Here is a 27,063-nt window from a genome sequence, read left to right as displayed (position 1 = left end):
CGAGGCCAAAGTCACACATGAGGCCACTGCAAAGTGTGGTGACCGCTGGGGAGGGAGAACACTGGACGCTGTGAATGAGGGACAGGGAACCGGGCAGGCTTCGTCAAGGAAGCAGCCCTCCTGCCAAGAGGTAGAGCATCGATATGGGCAGGGACGAGTAAGGGAGAAGAGCACTCGAGGGGCGATGACTCTGTTGTAGATAAAGCAGGAGGTGAAAGCTGGTGACTAGCTTAGAAAGGCAGGGCCCACCAAGTCCTTGGAATAGAGTCCAGAGATACTTGTTTCATGTATGTTCAGGATTACACTTAAGACTCTGAACGGTTCGCAGTTGGCAAGGCAGAAATTGAGACACAGATGTAGAGAACAAACGTGTGGACACCAAGGGGGGAAAGTGGCAGAGGGGGGTGGGTGGGATGAATTGGGAGATTTTGATTGACATATATACACTAATATGTATACGATGGATAACTAATAAGAACCTGCTGTATAAAAAAATAAATAAAATTTAAAAAAATCTGAATGGTTCAACTAGATTTGACCTTTCACTGATGAATGAACAGGTTTGCCTCTTTAGCTTAGATAGACTCTAACACGTGACTTTAATGGTGACAGATGTGGTAAACTAGAGAGTGAATTTCCAGTGTAGGAGGGACTTAAGGGAGACCACCCTGAACCGAGGACCAGGCAAACTAGATTCTCCTCTTGGCTTTGTTGCTCCCCGAGTGTGCCTTATTTCCTCTTGGGCGACAATACAGGCAGAAAAGGGTTCAGACCTGCCCACAGCCATTGACTAACGATCTCTCCAAGCCTCTTCTATAGAAAGAAATAGAATTACCTACCTCATAGGGCTGTGATAGGGATGAAAAAGAATCACACTGCACCAAGCTCATTAATTTATTTGCTTGGTTTTTGCCAGCACTACCCATAGACCCAGGATTCCAGTGAACCCAAGCCATTGCAAAGACGTAGGGGGAAATGTGTGTACATGTCTGTATGTAGACAAAGATTTGCAGAATCCCAAGTTGAATTTGTTTAGGACCTTTAATTATTTGTCACTTTGTTGGCTTCCTTATCAAATTAACATGCTTAATGTTTGATGTTAAATTTTAAGGGTAGTATATCCAAATTTGTTTAAATGTACCAGGTGAGTTTCTTTTCGATGGCTTTAAATTTTCTTATAGCTGGAAGTCTGAGAGCCAAAGAAACCATTCACATGCTACATGTTTTTTCAGTGTGACCTTGGACCTCAAGGGCCTTTACATGTTCATTGTAACAGCACCTTATGTTTGCAAAATGAAGCACATATTACATAATTGGAGAGGCTGGTGCTTGAGACTTGCCAGAATGCTTGTTTTAAGTAATCTTGTGAATTCTCCCCCATTTCAGTTAGTCAGCCACCTCTTTTAGTCCCAGCTATGCTGGAAATTCACTCTTCGGTTTACCACGTGTCACCTGCTACCACTAAAGATTCTTCACAATTCTGCCACCCCTACCAGCAGTAGTACTGGTGATAGCCAGCACTGTCTTACCCAGCCCTATGACATAGCCTGCCCAGTATTAGGCAGCCAGCTGACATTGGAAATGGGATTCAGATCCAGGTCTGTCGATTCCATATCCTGAGACCTGTAACCAAAGGTTCTCGGGTCCATTTGTATCTGATGTGTGTACCTGTAGCCAGCCATAATCTACAAGGAGCTAAGGGAAAACTAATCTGGGGGATGAACGCCCCCTGCTGGCTCTGCATCATGTGTAAACCAGACATTTCCCGGAGTCGGTGGTTGTTTATATTGGTGGAGAACCAGCAAGTCAGTCCCTCTGTTACCTTTGGCTCCACTAGAAGCTAAGAGAAAAACAGCAGAGGGTGAAGAAAGGAAGATCTAAAAAACAAAGACTATTTTAGAAGTGGTTAGTAATGCTTGAAAGTACACTTTCTACACGATTTCAGTGTTGCGTATCAAAGGGTGTTAAGATCCTCCACCCAGGGTGGGCTTTTAAAAGGGCCTCGCCTGTAATCAGGGCCCAGTTTCTGGAGACCTGAAGCAGCTGCTCCTTTAGAGAAATGAAAACCCGGCCTTGATGAGCTGTAAGCTGAATCCCCTGTGTGCATGCAGAGTGGTTTTCCTGGTAAAGCCTAACGGGATCCCTCTACCTGCTCCCTGGTGCAGGGCAGGTTCCTCCAGCCGCCCCGAAGCTCAGCCACACCTTCCCAGGCAGAGGTTGTGGATTTAATGCCTACCGTGATCTGGATTCCAGAGCAAGCAGGGCTGCGAGCAGGAAGAGAGTGTGTGAGTTCGGTTAGGTAGGAGTTACACGGCCAGAGAAAGGCAAGCTTTGGGATGGAGAGGGCGGGACAGGAGATTATTCTCTTGAGATTTTGAAGGAGCAGTATCTTGGGGAAGAAGAAGTTCCATGATGTGCAGGAGCACACCTGACCAGGGAGACACCTCTGCTAGTTGCAGCCATCACGATAACCTCCAGCATTGGCTGAGCTGTGTCCCAAGCCCTGCGTGCCAAGCATTTGACACAGGCACTGTTCTTACGTCCCGTCTCTCAGTAATGGAACGGAGGCTCAGGAGCATTAAGGTACATTATCAAGTTCCACTGCCAGGAAATGGCTGTGCCGTGGTTTGTCTCCCCTTTGTATATTCACCATGTCACTGTACTTTTGAAGAAATTAAAAAATCACTCAGATGCAAAAACGGCTGCCCTTCAAGGTCTGAGCTCCCCAGGCACAGCCTGGATGTAGCAGGCCCTTCACACGGGGGCAGCCAGTGAAGGAAGGTGATCGGGACATTTGGAGAAAGAAAAGTAAGGACCCTTGATTTGGGCTCCACAGGAGGAGAGAATTTCCGAATGATACCCAGGCTTGGACGATGGCAGTTCCTCAACCAGAAGGTGAGGAGTTTTGCTGCCTGGAGTGACCTGGCCCCTTATCTTTATTTCTAAGTGGCTGGAACAGCCTAAAAGCATGGGACTTCCCCATTGCGGGGAGTGAGTCAGCGGTCTTCACAGCCTGAGGGAACCTGAGTTCTTCCCTCTGGGGGGAGTCTTGTCCCTCAAGTTTTGCAAATATATTCTGCAGACAGCCTGATTCTTTTCCATACAGGCAGTTGGTTAAATGTGGACCCCAAGGATGATTTCATGGTTTTATGTAGCTTCTTTCAAAGGCCTAAATTCACAGATCAACTGAAATTCCTTTGTCAGATCTCACAGATCCCGACTTTGGTTTGGAAACTGTGACGAGTGCAACTCTGAGGAAATAAAACATTGAGGAGGGCCGTGGCAGAAAGAAGAGTCAGTTGTTTTGTATGGGAATTCAGTTGGAGAAGTAAGATCAGAAGCAAGGTTTAGATTCCAGATTGCCAGGAGGATCCTCGCCTATATCCTGGACAGAGTGGAAGAGGGCAAGTTCTCTCTGAAGAAGCTTCCAAGCCCTGCAGTGCCTGCTAATTAAGGGGGTCGCTACATCTCAGAGCGGGGTTGTGTGTTCATAGGAAACAGCTCTTTGGGGACATTTGGTTTCTGGTCCTTCAGAAAAGAGACTCTTTCTCTCCCCCAGTTCATGGCTTGTGTGTGGCTCTCATTAATAGTGAACCTGCATCCTAGCATCTGTGTAGCTCCCTAAGGCTCACACAGAACTGTCATGTTTCCTGTTTTGTTTGACCTCACACTGACCCGTGAGATGAGCAGGCCAGGTGACATCTCTGTTCAGATGAGGACACCACAGCCCAGAAAGTTTAAGCAACTTGGCTCAGGCCACACAACTCAGAAACAGCAGGGCCTGGATTCTAACCCATGGGTTCTTAATGTACACATCACATATTTGAATAAATGGTCAGAAAGCACATTTGGCCTCCCAGGTCCTCAGGAGGTCTGATGGTTGGCTGTGCTCAATGTTCATGCTTCTGCCTGCTTTTTCTCTTACGTGTTACCACGTGTGGTCTTCCAGTAGGACGTGGGACATGGAGTGTTCTCCAGTGCTGGAGGTGACAGGTCGCTGTGACAGCCTTTCCCACCCTGTCCTGCACGACTGCCAAGCTGTGCTGTCAGCTCATCCATGCCAACTGCACCCTCTCGTAGCAGCAGTGGGTGGTTTACTCTCCATGTCTGAGCTTCTCTGGACGCTCACCCTCTTTATTCATGACCATTTGGGGATGAGGCAATTGAAAGCATCTGGAAATCTGGGTTTTATAGACATTTCACAGAGGCCCAGCCAGACTCCATCTGCTTTCCTTAGCAGGTCAGCCACCGCCTGCCTTCCTGGTCGCTGTCCCTGTACTCAGCCAGTGGGCCTTAACAGCTGCACTTGTGTGGGGAAGACGCACTTCTTTTTAAGAAAACAGCAGCCGCTCCATGGAGGTGGTGGTGGAAGTGGGAGGTGGGGTGAGGGGCTGCATCCTGGTGTGAGATCCAGGAGGAAGGACCGATTCATTCCTTGTTTCTTGTGTTCAGTGATGTTTCTTTCTGGGAAGAGCACAGGGAGGGGAGGAAGCAGCACCGGGGGGGCCAAGTAGCCAGAACAGGGCTGGTGCCTCTGGACCAGCTAGCTGAGGAGAGAGCCTGCTGGAGCGTGAGCCCAGGCAAGCTCCTCTCCCCAGGGACTGAAGACGCAGGCCACTTTCCGTGGCTTGGTTCTGCATCCACTCCCTGTCCCTGTAGGGCCCAGGGGCCGTCACAGGTTGCCCAGGCTGCGCTGGGGGTGTCTGAGCAGACTGTCCAGGCAGGAAAATAACAGGAAGCAAATGTAGGTGATTTGTCCTTGTTCTGTTTCAACTTGTACATTAGCATCCCTTGACATGAGTTATTTGTCTTGGTTTCTTTGAATTCCTAAGTGGATTATAATTTTTCTCCCGGTATTATTTGACAGCAGTCATTTTTCAAGGTTTTACTGCGTTCTTCAAATACTTGGAATATTTGGAATAAGTTTAGGGAAAGACCGCCATCTTCAGGTCAGACAGTGTAGTGCAGCGTTGGGGTGTGTCCAAGGGAGCCTCTCAGATGCCAAGGGCCAGCAGATTCTTAGGGCTTTCCCTTTCCTTTTGCATAAAAAGTGAACTGCCTCATCAGAGGGCTCTGGACTAGAACGTATTAGCAGCCCTTTCAAAAAAGAGAAAAGAAAATTAACCCCCAGTGGCCACTTTGGGAGTTGCTCGTTCTGGTTTATCTCATCTGCAGTAATGGGCAACCGCCCAGGCTGCCCTAGCCCCACTTGCGAGGACAGACTTTGCATTCTTCACGGACACGCCTTGGGGGTAGTTCAGGGGCCGGATTCCTCAAGGCCTCGCGTACACGTCACCCCTACCTCAGCTGCCCTACAGTACAGTACATAATGGCAGTGTCGGGACAGTAGAAATCACCAATGTGTCTGAAACTTTCCTCTCAATATCTGCTTTAAATTTTTAGTATTTCCATTTCGTTGCTGTCAGAGGAACAGCCATAATTTCAAGTAATCTCACCCGAAGTACAGAAACATCGTGATTATTGGGGAAAATAATAATAGCAATGATAATAATAACAAATTACGTGCTTGGTACAGCATTGTGGATTCTCCTTTAAGCATCGTGACGCTCCTTCGAGGTAGGTACTGTTATTATCCCTGCATTACCGATGTGGAGAGGGCTGAAAGCGCCCCTCCCAGACGACTCAGCTAGGAAGCGGCGCCGGCGCCAGGACTCAGACCCAGACCCTGTCTGACTCCCGAGTCTGGTGCTCAGCCCTCCTCCCCTGCAGCCTCTCTAAGCAGCAGAGAGAGAGGGAGAGCCAGAGACCAGGAAGGAAAGCGACCTCGCAGAACAGCTTTGGAGGAGGGGGAAAGTCCTTTGTTAATCCCCCAGGGTAGCTAAATTACCCTTCACAAGTCGCTTTGGGGAGATTTTAGGATTACATTTACCTTTATCACTGTTTACAACTGCTGTGAAGAATAATTGGAGAGGTTCTAGCAATAAAAAGAGAAAATGAGCATTTCGCCAAGCCAGAATAGAAATCTGTGTATTACGATTGTGTCAGGGGCTGCTGAGCCGCGGGACGTCTCAATCCAGGTAGGACTGTGCCGGTGCAACATCAGTCTTTCTGGTGAACCCTGCAGGCAGACAGGGTCCAAGCTCCTGCTCAGTCATCCTGAGTACTTGAGCCTAGGAAGGCTCTATGATCTGACCAAGCTCCTCTCAGGTCCAGGGAACTTGCGGCCAACTGGAATGAACATCCTGAAGCACGACCCTTTGTGTTTTTGTTTCCCTTTATAGTTCTTTCCTCACAAAACTCCATGATGTTTCAAGATAGTTTTGGATTGGCTGTTTATTTAATTTAATAAAGTAATAGGTGTGCTTCGTGTATAAGCCAGATCACACCCCATGCATGGCCTATAAGGCAGAGCAGCCATCGCCTGCCCCCTTGCCCTGTCTCCCACCCCCCAGTCCTGCTCCTTAGGAACAGCTGCTGCCGCCTTTTATTCCTTGCTTTGTATAGTATCTCCGTATTTCTAAACAACATGCTTCTACTCTGTATCTCAGTCCATCGATCTGCAGACATTATCTCTGACTTCTTCCTGTGGAAGACCAGGACTTAGCTCTCTGAACTTAGCACATCCTTACCGCCCCCCCCATATGGTTACATCACAATTTTTGGTTTAATTAACACTCAGTGTTTATATTACAAACCTTTGCAAATTTTGTACACAGCATGGTTAACGTATAATGGGTTAGAACCATTTTCTTGATTGTAAAACTTGTTTTTTCTAAGGTTTGTCACTGCCTTTTTATTTGTTCCGTTTTTATATACCTACACAAATTCATCCTCCGCATTTCTAACAGAATTCTCAAGCTCTTCTCCAGACGATCAGCTAAGTCAGGGAATCTCTCTAGTCCCTTTAGGAGCCCTCCAGCTTCTCATCCCCTCTGGACTGGCTGCTGTCCAGGTCAGCAGCCTAGCTGTGGGCCAGTGTGTTCCTTTCACCTCTCTTCTGGGTTCCGGCCTCATCTCCCTTGGTACGTGGGATCTTCCCGGACCAGGGCACGAACCCGTGTCCCCTGCATCGGCAGGTAGACTCTCAACCACTGTGCCACCGGGGAAGCCCATCTCCTGCTTTTTTGATTTACTCCCTCATTTCAAAAGAACATATCCTCCTATTGCTACCTCATAGTTGCAAGGAAGGTCGGTTTTCTGAAACCTGACAAATCTGAGAGTGTGTTCTATTCTCACATGTGATGGCTAACTTGGTTTGCACCTTAGGCTTGTGAAGCTTCATTCACATTTTCAAGATAAATTCCACATATGTTCTCCTTGCTAATGAATCACACTGTATGTTTAGTGCTGGAGAATACTGCTATCCGTATGAACAGAGCAGGTAAATGCTGATTTAAGTCATGGGATGTACAGGGGAGGGGATGTTGACTGTCCTTAATCCCAGTCTTCTCTATGAGAATCTTTGAGAACATGTGTTAAATGGGCAGCCGATGGTTCTGACTACAGAGGCAATAAGCTGGCTCCATACATTCACTCTGTAGGTTCTTTGAAGGGAGGGGCTTTGTACTATTAGCTCATGGATTCCCTGTGCCCACCCCAGTGCCTGGTGTATAATGGACCTTAGGTGTGCTGATTTGTTCCATGGAAATCCACAAAAGAAATATGCAGAGTGAGCACCTTTTCTGTTGTTGTCATTGATATGTTGATAATCAGCGTATCTACTGAGTGCCTAGGAGACTTTCTTGTAATTGAACAAGCCAGCGTTAACCTCTCTTTTCGATATCAAGGAAATTTAGGCTTAGGCTTTGGTAGACGTGACACATTGACATTCACCCCATTTCTGCTTGTACATTCCCCACATACTTGGGATTGTTGGTTGTTGTTATTTTTGTTGTTTTTGTAAATATTTGTTTTCTGCCATATAGAATAGAACTGCCCTGTTTTGGTTTTGTGTTTCACCTTTAGTTTTGGGGAAACCACCACTGCTGGAAAGAAAATGGGATTTATTGGGGAAGGAGGAAGGGAAGTGAGGTATCCACCCTAGTCTTCTCTTATAAGGAGATCTGGCAGGATGGGAAGTAGAGCCTCACCAAATAGTTTTTAGGGTTTTAATTTCATTAAAACTTGAACCCAAACATATCAGGTAGACGTCTTCTTTTCAGCCTTCTAGATTTGGGTGCAGAGGGATTCCTCACCTAGCCAGGTTGAATTAAGGAGAGAGGGAGGTCTGTTTGTCCCACTGCTGTGGCCTCCAGGATGCCTTCTTTAGCCCTTTGTATTCTTAGAAACAAAGTCACCTCTTGGCAGGAATAAAGCCACTCAGATGCCAACAGTCAGGGTTTGGTTTCAAGTCACCAGCCTTGGGGAGGCAGCGCCCGATTTCCTTTGGCAAAGACAGCCTGCCCATACTCAGTTCATTTCAGCCACTTGGGCACTAAGGTAACTCCTCAAAATAGAAACCTCTGAAGCCTCTATCTGATGCATCTGTGAATAATTATGTTTGTCCCGAACTCTAATTTCATTTCTCAGAATTTTGAAAACGTTATTCAGCTTTTTTCTTTTTTCTCAGATCAGCTTTCAGAAAAAGTAGATCTGAGTTAGAAGGATCTAGGCATTTATATTTTCTTCTGGAGACAGTGTGGTTGATGTTTGCAGCCAATGCATGGGCTGTGGCATTGACAGATCCAAGTTTTATTCTTAACTTCAGGACTGTTCCTGGATGTGTGACCTCAGGCAAATCTGTTCATCTCTGAGCTTCTATTTCCTCATCTGTAAAAATGATTTTAATAAAATCTGCCTACAGTGTCATTGTGAGGCAGTGACCCTGAGGTCATTGTATAGAGGTCACATATATAGAAAGCACATTGTACAAACACTGAATGGACACAGTTCTCTTTCTTTCTGCAGACACAGGTGAGAGGCCCACACCCCGAGCAGCTTGTAATGGGCGGGCTGTAATCAAGGATCTGAACAGCCATGCAGCTTCACAACTTGCTCCCAGCTCTTGGCTTATTTGTGTTTATTTTTCCATTGCTAGGCAGGAGGGATAGCTAAAGTAGGAAAGTTCTTTTGATTCTACCCCAGGATCTAGTTAATCTCACATAATACACTGCAACAACAGTAATCTTAGCAGCTGTGATTTATTGAACACTTCTTGTATGCTAGGCCCTATGCCGAGCACCCTCTGTGCATTATTTCCTTTAATCTTCCAACCTGTTCTGTATGACAGTCATATATCCCCATTGTACATACGAGAAAACCGAGATTTCAGGTTCTTGTCTGGCTCCAGAGTGCTTTGTGCTCAGCACCTTGATTTTCAGCTATACTTTCAGGGTCCCCATTGAAGAACGGTAAATTTTACCCTCCGGTCGTTCACCTTCCTGATCTCTGACGCCTGGAGGTCCAGGCTGTGGTCCCTGAGTTACAACAGTTTTAATTTCACCCCAGCTCGGATTCCCTGGCCCGTGGGAGCTGGCGAGGCAGAAGAGCTGGGAGTGAGGTGTGCTCAGCAGAGAGACTCTGATTCTTTTCACAGGTATACTACCCAAGGCTCTGTTTGTATTCCATTCTTTCCTGTAACTCACTGCCTACGGATGCCACAAGAAGTGACAGAAATGGTGCCTCTCAAAGCCGGGTAGGGCTGGGAGCTTGCTGCAAAGCAAGGTTTGGTTAAGGGTTGGGTGATGGACATGGAGACAGCCAGTTGTCTGGATAATGAAGGAACAACGCCTTTTGCCCTCTGCTCCTGTACTGGTAACTAGAGGTCCAACAGAGGGGCCAGGCATGAGGCATCACCTCTTCATGCACCTCCTCATCTCTGAGGACCTTGCACTAGTGTTTGTGCTCCCAGCTTCACCTGTGTTGTTTTTTATCCTCCTACCGACTGATGAGACTGGAAGCACCTTGGCAGCAGTGCCTCATACATTTCTGTGGGCTTTGGTTTGCTTATAATTGAAAAGATGATGTGATGACATTTGAGAAAATTTTTAAAAGATCAGAGGTACTTCACCCCTCCCTATAACCTCACTTCCCTAACATGACAATGGCTTCTACTTTATTTTAAAAGTTTTCTTCCAGCACAACATATTCTGTTCCTGCGTGGCTGCATCCAGGTCTCAGGCCATCCAGAAATCCACCAGACAGCTGGAACAGAGGCTGGGTCCATGTCAGAGCTTGACGTTCCTCTTTTTCATTTCACCTGATGCCTTTTAGGGTTTTGGAAGCCTTGGTAAAGATAGCACTCTGATGTTGAGCAGGAGAGGGGCTTAGCCCTCTCCCAGATGGTGCTGGGCCCTGGCCACACTCCCTGTATGTGGACAGCTGGCACCAGATGGGGTGTTGGGCCTCCTGCCCTTCCACATTGTGGCCAGAGATCCACAGCGTGTGGGTAGCAGGTCGTGAGTGTAAACCATCACTTCCTCAGGATATATTTACAGGGTTTTGTGAGCAAACAACTTTGGGAAACTTTGGGCTATAGAAAGTTACACAATGTTTCTCTTCCGCAGTGCTTTTAATGTGTTATATTCAATGAACCTCAAAGGAGAGAGGTTTTATGAGACATAATAGGAGCTAACATTTATTTAGTGTCTACTGTTTGTTGAGTGGAGGAGCTCCAGTAAGCTCTTAGTATGCAGTACATCATTTAAACCCTATAGCACTGGGACTTCCCCGGTGGCGCAGTGGTTAAAAATGTGCCTGCCAGTGCAGGGGACACGGGTTCAATCCCTAGTCTGGGAAGATCCCACATGCTGCGGAGCAACTACTAAGCCCGTGTGCCACAACTACTGAGCCTGCGTGCCACAACTACTGAGCCTGTGTGCCACAACTACTGAAGCCTGCGCCTAAAGCCTGTGCTCCACAGCAAGAGAAGCCACCGCAGTGAGAAGCCTGTGCACCGCAACGAAGAGGTGGCCCCGCTCGCCGCCAACTAGAGATAGCCCGCGCAGCAACGCAGACCCAACACGGCCAAAAAAATTGTTTTAATAAAATAAATAAATAAGCAAAAAGATTAAAAAAAACAAAAATAAACCCTATAGCGCCCTTGGGAGGTAGATGCCATCACTGTCCCCGTGTCGGAGGCTGGGGGGACTTACCCAGTGTCATAGCTGATTGGCAGTGGGCACAAAGTTTTGTGCTGAAGCAGGCTGAGCGCAGATTCCATCTCAGCCAGTACACAGTACTGCTGGCGAGCAGCTTGGAGCAGCCTTCTTTTATTTGGGACTTCTCATTCCCTATGGAACTAGTACTTGGAAGGACTCTAGTTGGAGAAATGCCATTGTAAACTTGAAAAGTGAATAGGGACTGGTGGGCGAATACTGACATGGGTTTCTCTTGTGAACCCTGTTGGGTCCTGAGCTCCCTGGGACCCCTGTACCCCGGATGCCTTTGTGTCACATTAGGCTGGTCTTACTGCCTATCCAGCAGGAGAGGCGGGCATGGGGGGGCTGGAGTATAGAGGCCAGTGGTTCTCCAACTTGGCTGCATATTGGAATTCATCAAGGGAGCATTAAACATTACTGATGCCTGGCCTCATTCTCAGAAATGCCAGTTTCGCCTGGGTGGGACCCAGGCATTGGTGATTTTTAAATGCTCCATGGTGATTCTGCTGCATCCTGGGTGAGAACCACTGGTTTGCCACACTCCTTTTTGGTCTGGTTACCATATCTTATACCAAAGCAAGGAGAAGAAAGCATTTCCATTTGTTAAATGACTTGCCAGAGTTTTGATTTGTTTGTTTCTGTTTTTGTGAATGAGTGACTGGACTTTTTTTTACTGGTCCCGTATAGCCCTGCACCATGAATCCTCTCCATGATCTATACCCATGACTCTTAACTTTGCACTGACAGTCACATATTGACCAGCCCTTTTGCAAAAGTTTTAGATTGGTTACTAAGGGGACTTGTGAGAAAGACACTCAGCTCTCTTATTCCTGATGGAAGAAGTAGGTGGGTACCATTGCTCAGAGCACTGCATTCATGCTGTTGCTAGGGGAGCTGGAGTGACAAGTGTATTCTGGGTGATGGCGTTGGCTGACCACACCCATACTGCTTATTGGACTTACACTGTAAATAATGGGCTCCAAAGGGGGTGTCACTGTCATTTTAAGTTGAGTCAGGTAAAACTGGGTAACGGAATTGTTTCTAGGTTTGGTAGTTGGGTAACTTAAGTTGTTGTTTCCTACTGTGTCTACAAAAAAGACTTTTTTAGGCACTTGGGAAAATATATGCCCTTGTAATAATAGACAATGATTGTTTTAACCCTTAGCTATAATGGCTTTTCTTAATATCTTCATCTTTTCGAAGGCACAGACCCGAGGCTATTCAAGGCGGAATTCCGGGATTTCGAGACTACCACTCTTTATGCAGCTCAAGATGGATGTGTCCCAGGTTGATCAAAGGGTTTGTAATGGGAATGTTTCTGTTGGTTTCTTACAGTACAACAAACACCTCTTCGTGCACATTGGGCATGCCAACCATTCTTACAGTGACCCATTGCTCGAATCAGTGGACATTCGTCAGATTTATGACAAATTTCCTGAAAAGAAAGGTGGCTTAAAGGAACTGTTTGGAAAGGGCCCTCAAAATGCCTTCTTCCTCGTAAAATTCTGGGTGAGTAAGACCTTGCTGTGATTTCAGTGGATTTTGTCTGAATGGTCGCATCCCACACTTGAGGGCAGAGCACTGGCTGTGGATTCCCACTGACTGATCTGCAGGATCGCCAAGGGATCACAGACTCACATCCGTGGGCCGTCCTCATGCTGGCCTGTGGCACATCCATGTGGTGACCCAGGTGGCATTTGCTGTCCCTGCCAAAGAGACACAGGCAGCTGCTTGGGCTTCAGGGCTCTCTCATGCAATGACAAGAAACTTTGCAGATGGCTGGGGTCACAATGGCAGACGTGAGACACTTAGACCCTCTTTCTGTTTGTTCACACACCATTAAGCAAAGCAACCTATAAATTCCACTGGAGCGTAGGACCTGAGGCAAAGGAGGGGCTTGGGTGGAGCTAAAGACATGCTTCAAGGTTTTATAAGTGTCAGAGAGAATACACAATGGCTCTGCCCATTACGTGCCTCATTTGTGCCTTAAAACACCAAGGGCACATTCCCCCAGCTGCTGGGGCTTCCTGCTGTCCCCCTGCCTCTGAGGAGAGCTTTGCTGTCCCTTCTCCACTAGTCAGGCCCGGGCCAGGGGACTGCTGTTGGGTCAGGGATGTCACAGCAAGGGTAAGGATAATGTGTGTGTACTGGGGGCCTGAGAGCAGAGGACCTGCTGGCACTGAGCGTTTATAACTCCTCAGTCTTGACAAGAATAAAAAGAAAATGGCTCAAATGTTTGCACTTCTTAGCGTGGCATTAAAGGCCCTAAAAGAGCTGGTTCCGGGTGTTGCCCTTGCTGTCTGTCCTACGGCCTGCCTTTGTGTGTGAGTGGGTGGACTTTTTACTTCTCCTCCTTTCCCTCCTTCTTTTGAGGTGGTGGCTTCTTTATTACATAGCACCTTCCTCACTTAAACAAATCGTTGATTTTTCTTTTAGTCCTATCGTGTTGTGTGGTTACTCAGTTCCCATGCTGTGTCGTAATTATTTGGATGTGTGCCCCACTCCTCTGGACTTGACTGTTTCCAGACACCTTATTCATAATGATGGCTACACTGATTGAATGCCTGCTGTGGGCCGGGAGCTGCGCTCATGCTTTACATGCATTTTATCCAGTCTTCCCAGTGTTACCTGGAATTTGCCTCATATCCAACTAAGAAAACAGAGACCCAGAGATCACAAAGTACAGGCTGCTCCAGGGTGGGGACCTGGGGCTTGAAATCCGATCCGTTTGACTAAAGTGCCTTTGCTCTGTTTCCTGGCTGCTTCATGTCCCCTGGACCCCACCCACAGGGTCTGTCAATCGCTCTCCATATCTGCGAAGCTAAGCAAGCGCCTGGCACAAAAAACTCAACAAATGGGGGAAACAAACAGATGAACTAAGGAAAAATTCATACTTTAAATTCCTTGGGAGGAAATTTACATATTAAATTTAATTCGTTTAGGTTTTTTTTAATCCTTGCATGGTAAGTGGATTTCATTTGTCATGCTTCCATATTGAATTTGGATTGTGGAAGTAGCCTTCTACTTAATTTAATGTTCTTGGGATCAGTAATACACGTGGACACCCTAAAAAGCACTTCCTTCTTCTAAATTAGTGGCTGCCACCTATTGACTTGAATGGTGGTTGGGGGTCAGTTGTTATATGATAACACAGCAGTTTTCAAAGGGTGTTCTACAGACCCCTGGGGGGTTCCTTAGTCTCCTTTCAATGGGCTGACAAGGTCAAAACAATTTTCATTATGACACTGAGATATTATTTTCCTTTTGAACTCTGCTGATGTGCTCATTGATGGTTCAAATGTAATTGGGTAAAACTGCTGAAGCCTTGGATCAGTCGGGCTGGGTTGCATGCACAGTTTCTGGGGTTTTTTTTTTATATAAATTTATTTTTTATTTATTTATTTTTGGCCATGTTGGGTCTTTGTTGCTGCGTGCGGGCTTCTCATTACAGTGGCTTCTCTTGTTGCAGAGCACGGGCTCTAGGCATGCGGGCTTCAGTAGTTGCAGCACACAGGCTCAGTAGTTGTGGCTTGCGGGCTCTAGAGCACAGGCTCAGTAGTTGTGACGCACTGGCTTAGTTGCTCTGCAGCATGTGGGATCTTCCCAGACCAGGGATTGAGCCTGTGTGTCCCCTGCATTGGTAGGCAGATTCTTAACCCCTGCGCCACCAGGGAAGCCCGCACAGTTTAAATTAAAAAAAAAAACAAACCGGTCACACCAAGAATATCCTTTATGAGGTTTATTATATCTTGAACCTAGAGTACACACTGAAAATGAATGCAGTGAGCCTGCCTGCTACATCAAGGAAAACAACGGATAATCTTTGTTGCCAAAGATAAGATTTGAGCTTTCAAGTAAAAATAAGAATTTTGGAAAACTTGTATCCACTTTGGTGAACTTGACAGCTTCCCAATACTTAAAAGACTTTTCTGTGGGATCCACAGTCATATTAACAAATGTGATGTATTTTTTTTTTATTCTGTGCAAGATAAACCAATGGATTTTAAAGTAACAGAGTGTGAAAAGTTCATTGATATGGTTTCAGACTCCACACTATAGCTTACCTTTAAAAACTACGGCTTGTCAAGTTTTGGTGTAGTATCAAAGAAAAATGGCCACAATTATCTGAAGAACCTATTAAAATATTCTTCCCTTTTCCAGCCACATATTTATGTGAGGCTGGGTTTTCTTCATGTACTTCAACCAAAAGTTGAAGTACAAATCATGACAGATTGAATTTAGAAGCAGGTATGAGAATCTAGGTATTTTTCATGAAGCCACACATTAAGTAGATTTGCAAAATGTAAAACAGTGCTATCCTTCTCACTAATTTTCATTGTTTTTTAAAATATAGGTATGTCTAATTAAAAAAAGATGTATGTTAACATCCAATGAGCTTAATATTATGTTTAAATTAGGTAATAAATATTTAAAATTTTTCTCAGTTTAAATTTCTGACATGGAAAATACAGACAGCTATAACCTACAGAAACAAAAGCTCTTTGAGGTCCTCAGTAAATCTTAAGAGTGGAAAAGGGGTCCCAAGATCAAAAGTTTGAGAGCCACTATTGTGAAGGATATAAAAAGAGACTGTTCTACCCAAATGAATTAAAATTAATCAGAAATTGTAGGATAAGATAACAATAAGCCATTTTCAGTGCTTTCAAATTAAACGGTATTGGTTTTTTTGTTTTCCTTTTTTTTTTTTTTGGCTGCGTTGGGTCTTCGTTGTGGCGCGTGGGCTCAGTAGTTGCGCCTTGCTGGCTTAGTTGCCCTGCGGCATGTGGGATCTTAGTTCCCCGACCAGGGATCGAACCTGCGTCCCCTGCATTGGAAGGTGGATTCTTAACCACTGGGCCACCAGGGAAGTCCTCCATATAGTATTGGATTTTAATGATAATAAGATTTCTTATAGTCAGCATATTGTTTGACTATAAAGTGGAATGCAAAGTATTAGAAAGTTGTTTTTGTTTTTGCTTCCAAAATTTTCCATTTTACACAGGGGATGATTTTAATAAATGCTTTCAGTGATGGGACCCTTCAGTCATGAATCCCCAAATAATGAAGTCTAGATTTGCAGATGTTTAGAGTGTGGTGGCTAGTATGAGATTTGTGAATGTAGAAGCAATTACTCTGAGATTAGGTATTAGTTTATTAAATTAAGATTTGCAGAATTAAAATTGAGCTCTTCTATGAATATGATGGAAGACATCACTCCTTCAGTATAATTGTTAGCAGTACTTAACCTTTATGAAGAAATTCAGTCCTGACTATGTTAGAATAAATGAGGAAAGGCAGTTTGAATTAGGTTTACAATTTGCTGCAACTTGAAATCTCATTGCCGTCCTCTAATGACTGAGAAAGCATGAATTACACTTAGACTCTATCCTTGAATGTCAGTGGGTGTTTTCTTAAGTAGGCTTAATCTTCCTTTTGAAATTTCTTTCCTATTAGCAATTGGCTTCACAGATTTTCATTTTTGTGTGAATTCAGTGCATTTCAACAGAGGTCCTATCCTCACGTCTCCTTTCTTCTCCTCCCTTTCTCCTCTTTCTCAAAGTGCCTGCAGTCTCCAGGTTGTCACCATCAGGCTGACTCTTAGTTTGTTCATAATGTTTGCTCCATGTCCATTCTGGGCTCATTCAGGCTAGATCACCTTAGGAGTTTGCTGTGGGAGAAATACTGAGTCCACCTGAGGTACCCGCACTTACGCCCAAGCTGTGACCCCAGCTCTTTGCCAGGGGACACTGAGGTAAATGGGATGGCAGTGAGTCGTGTAGTGGTCACTCCACTGGCTTCAGGGTGGAAGACTCTGACTGGCCCCCCAGGACTCAGGCCCCAAAACACAAGTGAATGGCAGAGCCACAGATGCCATTGTTGTGGGTGCCCCTCCACCCTGTGAGCCTTAATGGTATGGGACACCCAAGGGCCTCTGTGAATGGCTGTGCATCTGGGGAGACCTTTTTTTTTCCTTAAGAAACTTATTGAGGTATCATTTACATACCATAAAATTTTACTCATTTTCTGTGTACAAGTCAATGATATTTAGAAAAATTTGCAGAGTTTTGTGGTCGTCACCACTCTTACATTTTAGAATATTTTTATCATTTCAAAAAGATGCCCAGGGCTTCCCTGGTGGCGCAGTGGTTGAGAGTCCGCCTGCCGATGCAGGGGATACAGGTTCGTGCCCCGGTCTGGGAGGATCCCACATGCTGCGATGCGGCTGGGCCCGTGAGCCATGGCCGCTGAGCCTGTGTGTCCGGAGCCTGTGCTCCACAGTGGGAGAGGCCACAACAGTGAGAGGCCCGCGTACCGCAAAAAAAAAAAGATGCCCAGTGCCCATTTGCAGTCAGTCTTTATTCCCACTTCCAGGCCCAGGCAGCTACTAATCCACTTTCTGCCTGTACAGATTTGCCTTTTCTGGACATTTCATGTAAATGGAATCATTCAATGTGTGGTTGTTGGCATCTGGCTTCTCTCACTTATGATGTTTTCGTAGCCTGAGTCAGTAATTTGCTGCTTTCTGTTGCTAAATACTATCCCACTGTATAGATAGACTGCATTTTACTTATCCATGCACTAGTTGATAGACTTGTGGATTGTTTCCACTTTAGGCTTTTATAAATAATTCTGCTATGAGATCTTTGTGGACAAGTCTGTGTGTAGACGTATGGTTTCGTTTTTCTTGGGCAGCTAGCTATGCAGGAGTGGAGTTGCTGGGTCTTACGGTAACTCCGTGTTTAGCTTAAGAAACTGCCCAGCTGTTTTCTGAGATGGTTGTATCACTTTACAGTCCCAGCGGGGAGATGTTAGGGGTCACCTCCTCCTTTGACCGTTACGTCTGCGAGTATTAGGATAGGGAGAGATGGCAGTGAGTGTGGCAGGTAAGGGACCAGTGGGAAGCACCAAAACAAGGGACATGTAAAGCTAGTTAAGGTGTGTTCAGGTGCATCAAGGTGTTTTGCAGCTGGGCCCTCACTTATATAGGAAACACAGGTGGGTGGAAAATGAGGAAAGAGAGGAATCAGGGGGGTTCATTTGTATCAGTCATAGGGAGCTGTCAGTGGCTTCAACAAATTTTGAGCCAAGAGAGTAATAGGATTCTTTTTACTGTTAAGCAACTTTCTCCACATTTTGCCTTTTTAATTTTTGTTCTTTAACTTCTTCCTTTTATGACAGTCTCCTGTTTATTTCCTTCCTCTTCCTTCTTGCCTACTTTTTATTCACTCCCGTGCATTTTAATTCTACTCCACATCTCATTACAAAGAGCGGAAAGTGAATTTGCTGGAGCAGGAGGGAGGGGGCTCCTCTCTTTTTCAGCAGTGTGTGACCGTGGCTGTTAATGAGTTCCTCCTTTGAGCCAGTCCCTGGACTAGGCATAAGCATGTACTTGGTATTATTTAAACCCTGTGAGGTACATGTGATTATTCCCACTTTACACATAAAGAAACTGAATCATGGAGAGGCAGAGTGATTTCTGCAAAGTCACACGGCTAATTGATGCCAGATCTGCTGGACTCGGGAATCCACGTGCTTTCCACGACGTCTGTGCGTGGAAGCCAGTGCGGGTACCTGAAGTGAAGCAGTGTAGTTTCTTTGTGAAGGCATGTCAGTATGGGGCGCTCAGGTGTCTGTTTACCTGGGCACCAAGGTGAGTGTTACCAGGAAGTTCAAGTTGAATCCTCAGTTTTAGCAGAGCGATCAGTGCAACCCTGGTAGCTGCCTGTGCGGGGGGCAGCACCATCGTGTTCACATGTTTACGAAGCCAACATCATAATCTTCTAGGCAGTTTTCGAAATCTATAATTCTTAATTCATTCCTAAATGCACCATGAATATGGCTTAATGTGATACATGTTTATGTAGTTTCAACCAAGGAGTGCGTTAAATCTGGCATCCTGCTTTTCTTCCTTATCTAGCACCCTTCCCTGTAGCTAGATGTCATTAGATCCCTAATACCATTATTAATGACTACATAATATCCTCTCTACTGGGTGTATCATAATTTAACCATTCTTATTAGACACTAATTAGGGTGTGTGTGTGTGTGTGTGTGTGTGTGTAGGTATGTGTGAGTTTGTGTCTGTGTGTAAAGAACCAAGTTGCTTTCGAAAGTTGTCAAGCCGTTAATAGTGAGCGTACCAGGCATCTTCATCAGCCTCGTGTGGCATAATTTAAAAGAAAACAACTTTCTGTTGTCACTTTGGTTTTTGGCTTCCTCTACATCTGCAGCTATTTTTTCTTTCCACTCAAAGTCTTTAATCTTTCCTCACTCTCTATAGAAACAACTATTAATAAGGTTAAACATACTGTGTTCCCTCGATTCTAAGACATATACTTCCCATGTCAACAGTCATAGAAGTGGGATGCTTCTTACAGCGGCCGTCATAAGCACCGTGCCCACCCCTACACAGAGGGGTAAGTCATGATGTGGTTATTATTACTTGCCCTTTGCAACCCTAGGCAGTGTAAAAGGCATCTCACCACCTCCTTGTCACCTTAGTTGAATTACTTGCACTAGTAGTGTATACTACTCTACTTAGTAGCTTAAATTTGAATCCCTAATTAAAATGTCTCAGAAAAATTATAGTTTGATGCAGCATTGAAATTGTTATTATCGTTGAGGAAGAGTGTGGGACCGGATTTGTACTAAGTGAACATTTTGCACTGGCAGAAAACCATGCTTCTATTTTCCTTATAAAACAACGGTCAGATGCTTTGTGGGCTCTAAGAAAGGAAGATGTACACCCACAAGTGGACAGAGCTGTGCTTCATTTCAGTATTGAGATCCACGCAGGTGGGTTGCCAGTGATATGGCAGACACTGCAGCTAGTTTAAGATAAAATGTCAGCTGTCTTGCAATTCATCATAGAATCCCCAAAGCTAGGAGGAAGTAGGTGTGATTCAGTCATGCATCCTGAAAGACAGAAACCCAAGTATAGCTTGCAGCTCACTTTCAAAAGAAGTTTGTTTCCAGCCATAAGTAGCTTACTTAAGGGAATAAACAAAATGATGGATTTAACCAAATTTAAAAATGCAATGAAAGTAGTATTTTTGGAGGAGCCTCAAAATTCTACTCTCTGTCCTAACAGTCCTCAAGAGTGTCAAGCTTGGGGACACTGGTTCAAAGAAAGCCGCGCCACTAACATGTTACTTATAAACCTTACAGCCTAAAACTATTCAGAAGAATCATTAGGGTGATGAAGGCTTACTCTCAAACTTTGTTTGGAATAACAAAGAAGAAAATAATATGAAAATGAAATTGTATGGATCTGTATCCTGTGGTTAAGAAACAAATTCTTAATTATAATATTTCTTTTTTCTCTCAAACCATTACTAAATTAGTGGTATGTTAGAAATCAGGATATACTCCATGTTACCCTATGGCCATTTATGCTTTGCTTTTTAAAATTCTTGGGATTATGATCATCCAGTGTAAACAATTAACAATTTATTCATAGTGATTCAACTTACTTTCTTAACCTATTTTTCTCTAGGAAGAAAAAGCAAGGCTAGTTTTACTAACCAGAGCAGATGTGAGAAGATATAAAACAGAAATGGAAAGCGAATTATCTGGAAAGAGGGCAGCCTTTAGAAGATGTTTTTATCTTGGTAGGAACGAAATGACATTTGTTGGACAAAATGACAGGCACTATAAATAAAACAACTGGGCTTTATTTAGGGAGAAGAAACTGGGTGCACATGTAACCTGGCCAGATAGACCCCCTCCAGAGTTTCAGCCTGTTTCTGATTGGATTCTGCATGATTTAGGCTGGAATTGTAGACTTGAGTCTATCATTTGGAACCAAATGTCCCTGTTGCAATTCATGGAAAAGGACGTTAGCAAAATGGAATAATTTGCTCCCCACATGTTTTAAACAGTTATCAATAAGGAAAGGGCCTTTCAGTTCAACAAGCTTTCCCTTTCTCTCTACTTCTGTCTCTTCTCACAACAGTGTTAAGTTCTGAAATTATGTGAACAATAGGAAGTAATGGAATGATGTAGTGGAAGGAAGATTAGCAAGAAATACCATATTCAGAGGTACTTATGGGGCTAATACATGATAAATTCTCTTCGGTAGACTGTGACTCTATGATTATCTTCACCAGGGTCTGTTTTTTTGAAAAATTTTCTTTGGATAGCAGTTTCTGATATTTCATGTAGAAGGATGGGGGTTGGGGGGGCATGGTGGTCAGTAACCTTGCACATCCGACCCATTTTGGCTTGATTTTATGAGAAAAATATCTGGAGCTTGTTAGCGCTTTCTGCGTTGACTGCTGTCTATTATTGCTTCCTTCCTGTTTTCCCAGGCCTGTGCCCTAAACTTTGTAAGCCTTCCCCAGGGAGCAAGGATCCTATCCATAGCATTTGTTTATCCAGCAGTGCAATGTATATAGCAGATTTTCAACAGTTTTTTATTTTATTTATTTATTTTTTTAATTCAGTTGATGAAGAGTTATTTCATTCAGTACACCTAGAGGAATTGCTGTACACGGGGTCCTAGAACTGTCACTTGGCCAGCTCTGATAGTGTAGGCAGATATCGTAGGCATCTGACAGTTTGTTGAATAAATTTCTCAAGGAATTTACTGAAAGGGGGTAGGAGGAGACCTCAAGAGATTCACACAAAACCTTTTCCAGGCTCTCTCTGGAGTTGTTAGGTTCTTAGAGAAATAGTTTAATCATTTACATTAGTAATGAATATACACATCGCCAGTGAGTCATTCAACAAATCAGTCAATTCACTGATTTCTACTTTGCTCCTAGAAAGCTGGGGAGGCAGACCTTAGGGTCTGGTGTGGGATGGCAGACACACTGTGGGATAGGGGCTCTAGTGGAAATGTGGAAGCACAGAGGTAGAGGAGGTGCTCTTTCTGCCTGAGAACATTCTGGAAGGCCTCACAAAGATGTGGCATTTGAGCTGAATCTTGAAAGAGTTTAATCAATGGAAGGGGAGTGGGAAGGAGTTTTCAGGGCAGGTGGATGCGTGCAGAGACCAGGAGTCCTACTGAGAGTTGACAGAAGGTCCTGGGGGCCGCTGGGCCTCACAGAACCTGGAGAATTGTGAGAGTTGAGGGTGGAAACGATCTCCATGGCAGTGACTTTATTTAAAAGAGCCTTTCTGAATCCACTGAAAACATAAGGCAGAATAGGACAGCCTGGAAGCTGGGAGCAGAAGCTCACTCTGCTTTTCCCTCAATCCCTCGACCTCAGTCCCACCACGGATCCTTTTTTTTTAACCTTGAACTCTTCAGGACATCTAGGCAGAATCTAAATTGGGAATTCTCTTAACCTCTTGGGAGAATCCATCTGACAGCTGTTCCTCTAATGCTTTCTGTCCTGGGCCATTGGGCTCAGTGGTTGCTAACAAAGCCAAGGTCAGGGGTCCATTCTTTCCTGCATGGGGCTGTTTAACTCTGCTCCGTGCCGTGGTTACAGGCTGAGATGCAGAGCCACTGTGTTCCCCAAGAGCTGCTGCTAAGCAGAAGCCCAGGGGAAAGCAGACGTGTGGTACACCTGCACCTCCCAGCATTCACCCTGTTCATGGAGGCACAGTTAGCTTCACTCTGTAACCATCACCAAGAAAAGCTTGAGAAGGAAAGAATTGAAGTGGCACAATCAGGGTGTGGCTGCTTATTTCCAGACCCAGTTTTGCAAGGAGTTAGTGGATTACCTAGACATAGTCATAAACCCCTCAGGCATCTTGGTCAGTTGTCTAAAACTGGACCTATACCCTTGGTGATGTGTGAAATTCCCTCTCCCTGTGAAGGTAGAGATGCAAGGTACACCCTGCCCATCCACTCCCATTTTAATGTACTGTTTACATTACCAAAGCAAGAGAAGCTTATTAAATTTCCCAAGCAGTTCCAAAGACTAGAAGAAAAAGTGAGACCGACCCTCCGCCAGCCCTGTATCCCCCCTGACTTTTTATGTGCATCTACAAACATTGTACGTACACCATTTGTTTTTACTAAAAGAAGTAGCATGCTCCATGTGTTATTCAGCAGCTTCATTTTTTTCCCACTCAAAAATATTTTGAGCATAAAGATGTCTCCTTACAGCAATGGAAATTTGAGGGTAAGTCCCAATTTTTGTTATTCTTTTTTGGTAAAGGTGAATTGTTAGAAGAGTTGCCAGATTTAGCAAATAAGAATTCAAACCACCCAGTTCGATTTGAATTTCAGGTAAACAGCGTATACTTTTTTAGTGTCTGTCCCATGCCATCTTGGAGACAAAGGGATATGTCCCTATCCCCACGGAAAAAAGTGTGTTGTTTATATAAAAATCAAATTTAACCAGGAAGCCTGTTATTTTATTTGGCAACTCTCCACTTGTTAATTAGTTGATTGATTTGTTGTTATTGTTCTATGTTAGACTGTTCACGCACAAAAACTCCAGACCAGAGAAAAGGCCTTGTTTTCTGGTCTGGAAAAGGTGGTCTCTGGCCGATGTTCGCCTGCCTGGTGAATGCTTTGGGTGCAGGGCCAGCTCAGCTGGGCACCCAGGACTCATTAACTGCCTCCGCTGGAGAGAACTGGCCTGTGCAGCTGCTTTGTACTAGGACCTGAGACCTTTGCTCTTTCACCCCAGCTCCTACTGTGTGAGGTCACCGGTGGCAGTTACCTGAAGTTGTGTGGGCGGTATTAATTGAATTTTTTTTTAATGAATGGCAGTATTTGTAGGAATTTGCAATGCAAACAGCCAGTCTTTCGGGCAGTGCCTATTGTAATTAGAGCAAGCTTTTAAGATTCTTTGAAGTACTAAATGTTGATGAAATTCAAATGGGTGCTGATCTGCACTATAAAGGGGCTCTTGGTGGTTGTTTTTTAAAATCTTCTATTTTGTAGATGTAAATATATGCCCTAGTTCGTGGGAAGTGACTCGAAGAGCAGGGGGCTGAGTTTATGCCTGTTATTCTTATTTAAAACAGCTGTGGCCGGAGAGCTACAGCTTCGTCCTGTTGCACCGGGCAGGGGCACCGTGGCCCAAACACCCTCAAAGGCTCCCTTCCCTTTGGGCAGCTTTCTCGCTCTCCCCAAATGCAAGTCAACCTGCCCCCGGGGGGTGGGGGGAGGGGGCGCGGCGGCCGTCCCACAGTCATCCCAGCTTCCCGCACCCCAGGCCTCCGAAGCCACCGGGGCAGATGCATGCAGATGAGTCAGGCGGGAGGGTTGGGGAGCAGACCGCAGCCTCAAGAGTGCCCTGCCCGGGCTGCCTCCTGGAGCACTTCTGCCTGCCAGCTCACGGCCCAGGGCAGAGCAACTGCTGTTGCGGCGCCTGGGGGAGCAGCTGTAAGGCCCACGTGGTGCCCTGCCTGGCCGAGCCTCACCACGTGGCAGGCCAGGATGGACGCCCACGACAGGGCCTGGCTCCCAGCGCTGCCTGCCAAGGAGCCAGATGCTGCCATTGGAAAAAATTGCTTCACAATTTGAAATCTTGGTCCTTTGATCATGGCTGGGAGAGGATGGAGAGGAGAGGTTCAAAGCGGTGAAAACGCCAGCGTCTCCTTGCACCCCTCGGTGCCTATTATACTGTCTCTTGTCAGGGACAATCCTCTTGATGTTTTCATTTTTGCAACCAAGTAATTCCTGCCCAGCCCTTCCACGCCCTCCAGGTGGAAGGGAGAGGCCGGTGGGAAGGGAGTGTCTGCAGCCTGCTCCTTTCCTACCCGGCGCCCAAGCCCTCTCCCCTGCCTTTGGACTGATCTGCTTCCTCTTTATGGCTGCAGCCCTTTTCTTTCTGAGGCCAGTGACAAAGTAGTTGTGTCAGCCAAATGCTGCCTCTGCCTGAGCTGCACCATTCCATTCCGCCCTTGGCAACCCTCACGCTCATTTCCCTGTCGTTCAGGCACCTGGAGCCAGGTTTCCAGAGGCCTGAGGTTTTGCAGAGCCCCTTCCCTGGCCCAGCCCTCCCCTCAGAGGACTCTGGATCCTACGTAACTGGGCTAGGCCTTGTTTTCCTCACCCATGAAATGGGAAGAATCATTCTTTGAAGAATATTGATTTTTTTTTTTCCTTCAATTTCAAAAACATGAAATGAAGCAGTGGAACACATCCATGAACACATACGCTTGCTGAGTGAGAGGTAACAGAGGAGAAACCAAGCCGAAGTCTTGTCTTGTGACTTACATGTCTCAGCTGCACAAGTAACAAGTGTGTAAGAGAAGGATTATTTACGGAAGAATTTGAGGGAATTTGATGTTTCACTTTTTTGTTTCCTTGCTGTCTGGTGCAGTCAGCTTTCTCTGTCTAGCATTGTAACCTGCTTCTACTTCGACCTTACACTGTTTTCCAGGACTTGCCCGCATATAGATCCTCAAGTTTTTAATCCATTCCCCACACATTTATTAATGATGGCCTTTTTTGCTTCCAGGCAGAATTTCATGACATCTCTAATCATATCTTTGTGGGAAAGATTGTAATTTTGTACCTGTTTGAGCAGTTATGCCTAAAACCTAAGGCTTGTTATAAACTCACAAATCAGAAAAAGTACTAAGTTTTCTGTTTGAAAACAGCCATTGCTGCATCTGTGCTGCTCACCTGATAAGCATGGATTGGGACTCTGACTGGCTCTGGGGGGAAAGCGCCTGTCTTGTTTGTTGATTATGAACCACCATCTACTTTGGGTCACACCTCTGGAGATGTGACTTGAGGCTCTGTCTTTAATCTCTGTCCAGGTCTGTGTTGAAGTCCCTGGGTTGACAGGAGTGGTCTACGTTTATGTGGCACGTTTCAGTATACAGATAAGGCTCGTGTACGTTCTCCTGATCACAGTGGTGGGCTTTGGAAACAGATCTTCTTTGAGGTTAGAGATGCGGAGAGTGAGACGCAGAGGAGTGACCACTGTCCATCCTGTCCGTCAGGTGTCTGAGATGAGATGATGACAAGTGAAGACTCAGGATTCTCAAGTCTCTGAACTAGATGGAAGGGAGGTCTGAAGTCAGGATGGAGTTTAATAAAAATAAACATGGAACTTGGATCCTAGGAAGCAGTAGGACCTGAAGAACTCTGTGGTGTGAAGGGGTAATGGAAAGGTGAGATGAGGGGGGAAATGAAAGATGGTTGCAGGATTGTCTTACAGCAGTGTTCCTAGGCCTGCGTGATTGCAGAAGGCAGAGCTGTAGGTGGAAGCGGCTGGGAAGCCGATTGCAACGTAATGGGTGTGGTAGGCATCAGCATGTCCGAGTTCTTACCACAGTGTTAGGGGATGTGTTACATTACATGGAATGGGGGAGTGGAGGTCGCTAAGAGCAGACAGGGAAAATACCTTGGGTTATGTGAGTGGGTAAATCACAAGTTTCCTTAAAAGTGGCAGAGGGAGGCAAGAGAAGAGGTCTAGAGAGATGACAGCTGGCAATGTGAGGACTCAGCCTGGTGTTGCTGGCTTTGAAAATGGGGCAAGGAGCTAAGAGACAAGGAATGTGGAAGCTGAAAGAGGCAAAGAATCAGATCCCTCCCCAGAGCCTCCAGAAACGAACACAGCTCCACCAATACCTTGATCTCAGCCTGGTGAGACCCATATTGGATGTCCGACCTACAGAAGTAGAAGACCATAAATTGGTGGTGTTTTAAATCACTAAATTTGTGGTAGTTTGTTAAAGCAGCAATAGAAGACTAATAACAACAGGAAAAAGAACTCTCTAACAATTAGGTCTGCCCAGGACATGGTGAGTATTTTATAAAAGTAATGATTTTCCTGTGTCTGAAGGTAGTATTTAGCCAGAAGGCACCGCAGGTCAGGATACTGTAGAAAGGACTCCTGCCTTAGGTGGTAGGAGAAGGAGCTGGTCTCTGAACCCAGTTCATATGGAGGGTCTCTGTTCTAGGGCAAAATGGGCAAAGATTCCTTAGAAGGGCCCGTTTGCCTGGACTTGCCCTCTCCAGTCACATCGTCAAGGCGCTTGTTTTTTTCTTCTTTTTTCATTTTAGAACATGGCCCGTGACTAGCTAGGGAGGGGGAAATTTCCCCTTCTACCCCTCTTGAGTTCTTGTGGCTGGACTGAA

At 45.4% G+C, this 27,063-nt stretch overlaps 1 protein-coding gene across 9 annotated transcripts in view; it reads left to right on the top strand.

Annotated features, from left to right (window-relative positions):
- TEAD1 (TEA domain transcription factor 1) overlaps window positions 1–27,063 on the top strand; it is a 262,390-nt gene that overhangs the window by 208,099 nt on the left and 27,228 nt on the right. For 7 of the 9 annotated variants that reach the window (XM_024757060.1, XM_024757061.1, XM_024757059.1 and 4 more), the window contains one exon: window positions 12,396–12,569. The exons of the other annotated variants lie outside the window; for them this stretch is intronic. In XM_024757060.1, coding sequence (XP_024612828.1) covers window positions 12,396–12,569 — 174 coding nt within the window. The remainder of the gene's footprint in view (window positions 1–12,395; window positions 12,570–27,063) is intronic. 9 annotated transcript variants of the gene reach the window in all.

This window comes from Neophocaena asiaeorientalis, unplaced genomic scaffold (genome assembly GCF_003031525.2).
Source record: "Neophocaena asiaeorientalis asiaeorientalis breed wild unplaced genomic scaffold, Neophocaena_asiaeorientalis_V1.1 scaffold504, whole genome shotgun sequence".
Classification (NCBI taxonomy): domain Eukaryota; kingdom Metazoa; phylum Chordata; class Mammalia; order Artiodactyla; family Phocoenidae; genus Neophocaena; species Neophocaena asiaeorientalis.
The sequence above is the reverse complement of the archived record's forward strand: the minus strand, read 5'-3'. Positions and strand labels throughout refer to the sequence as shown.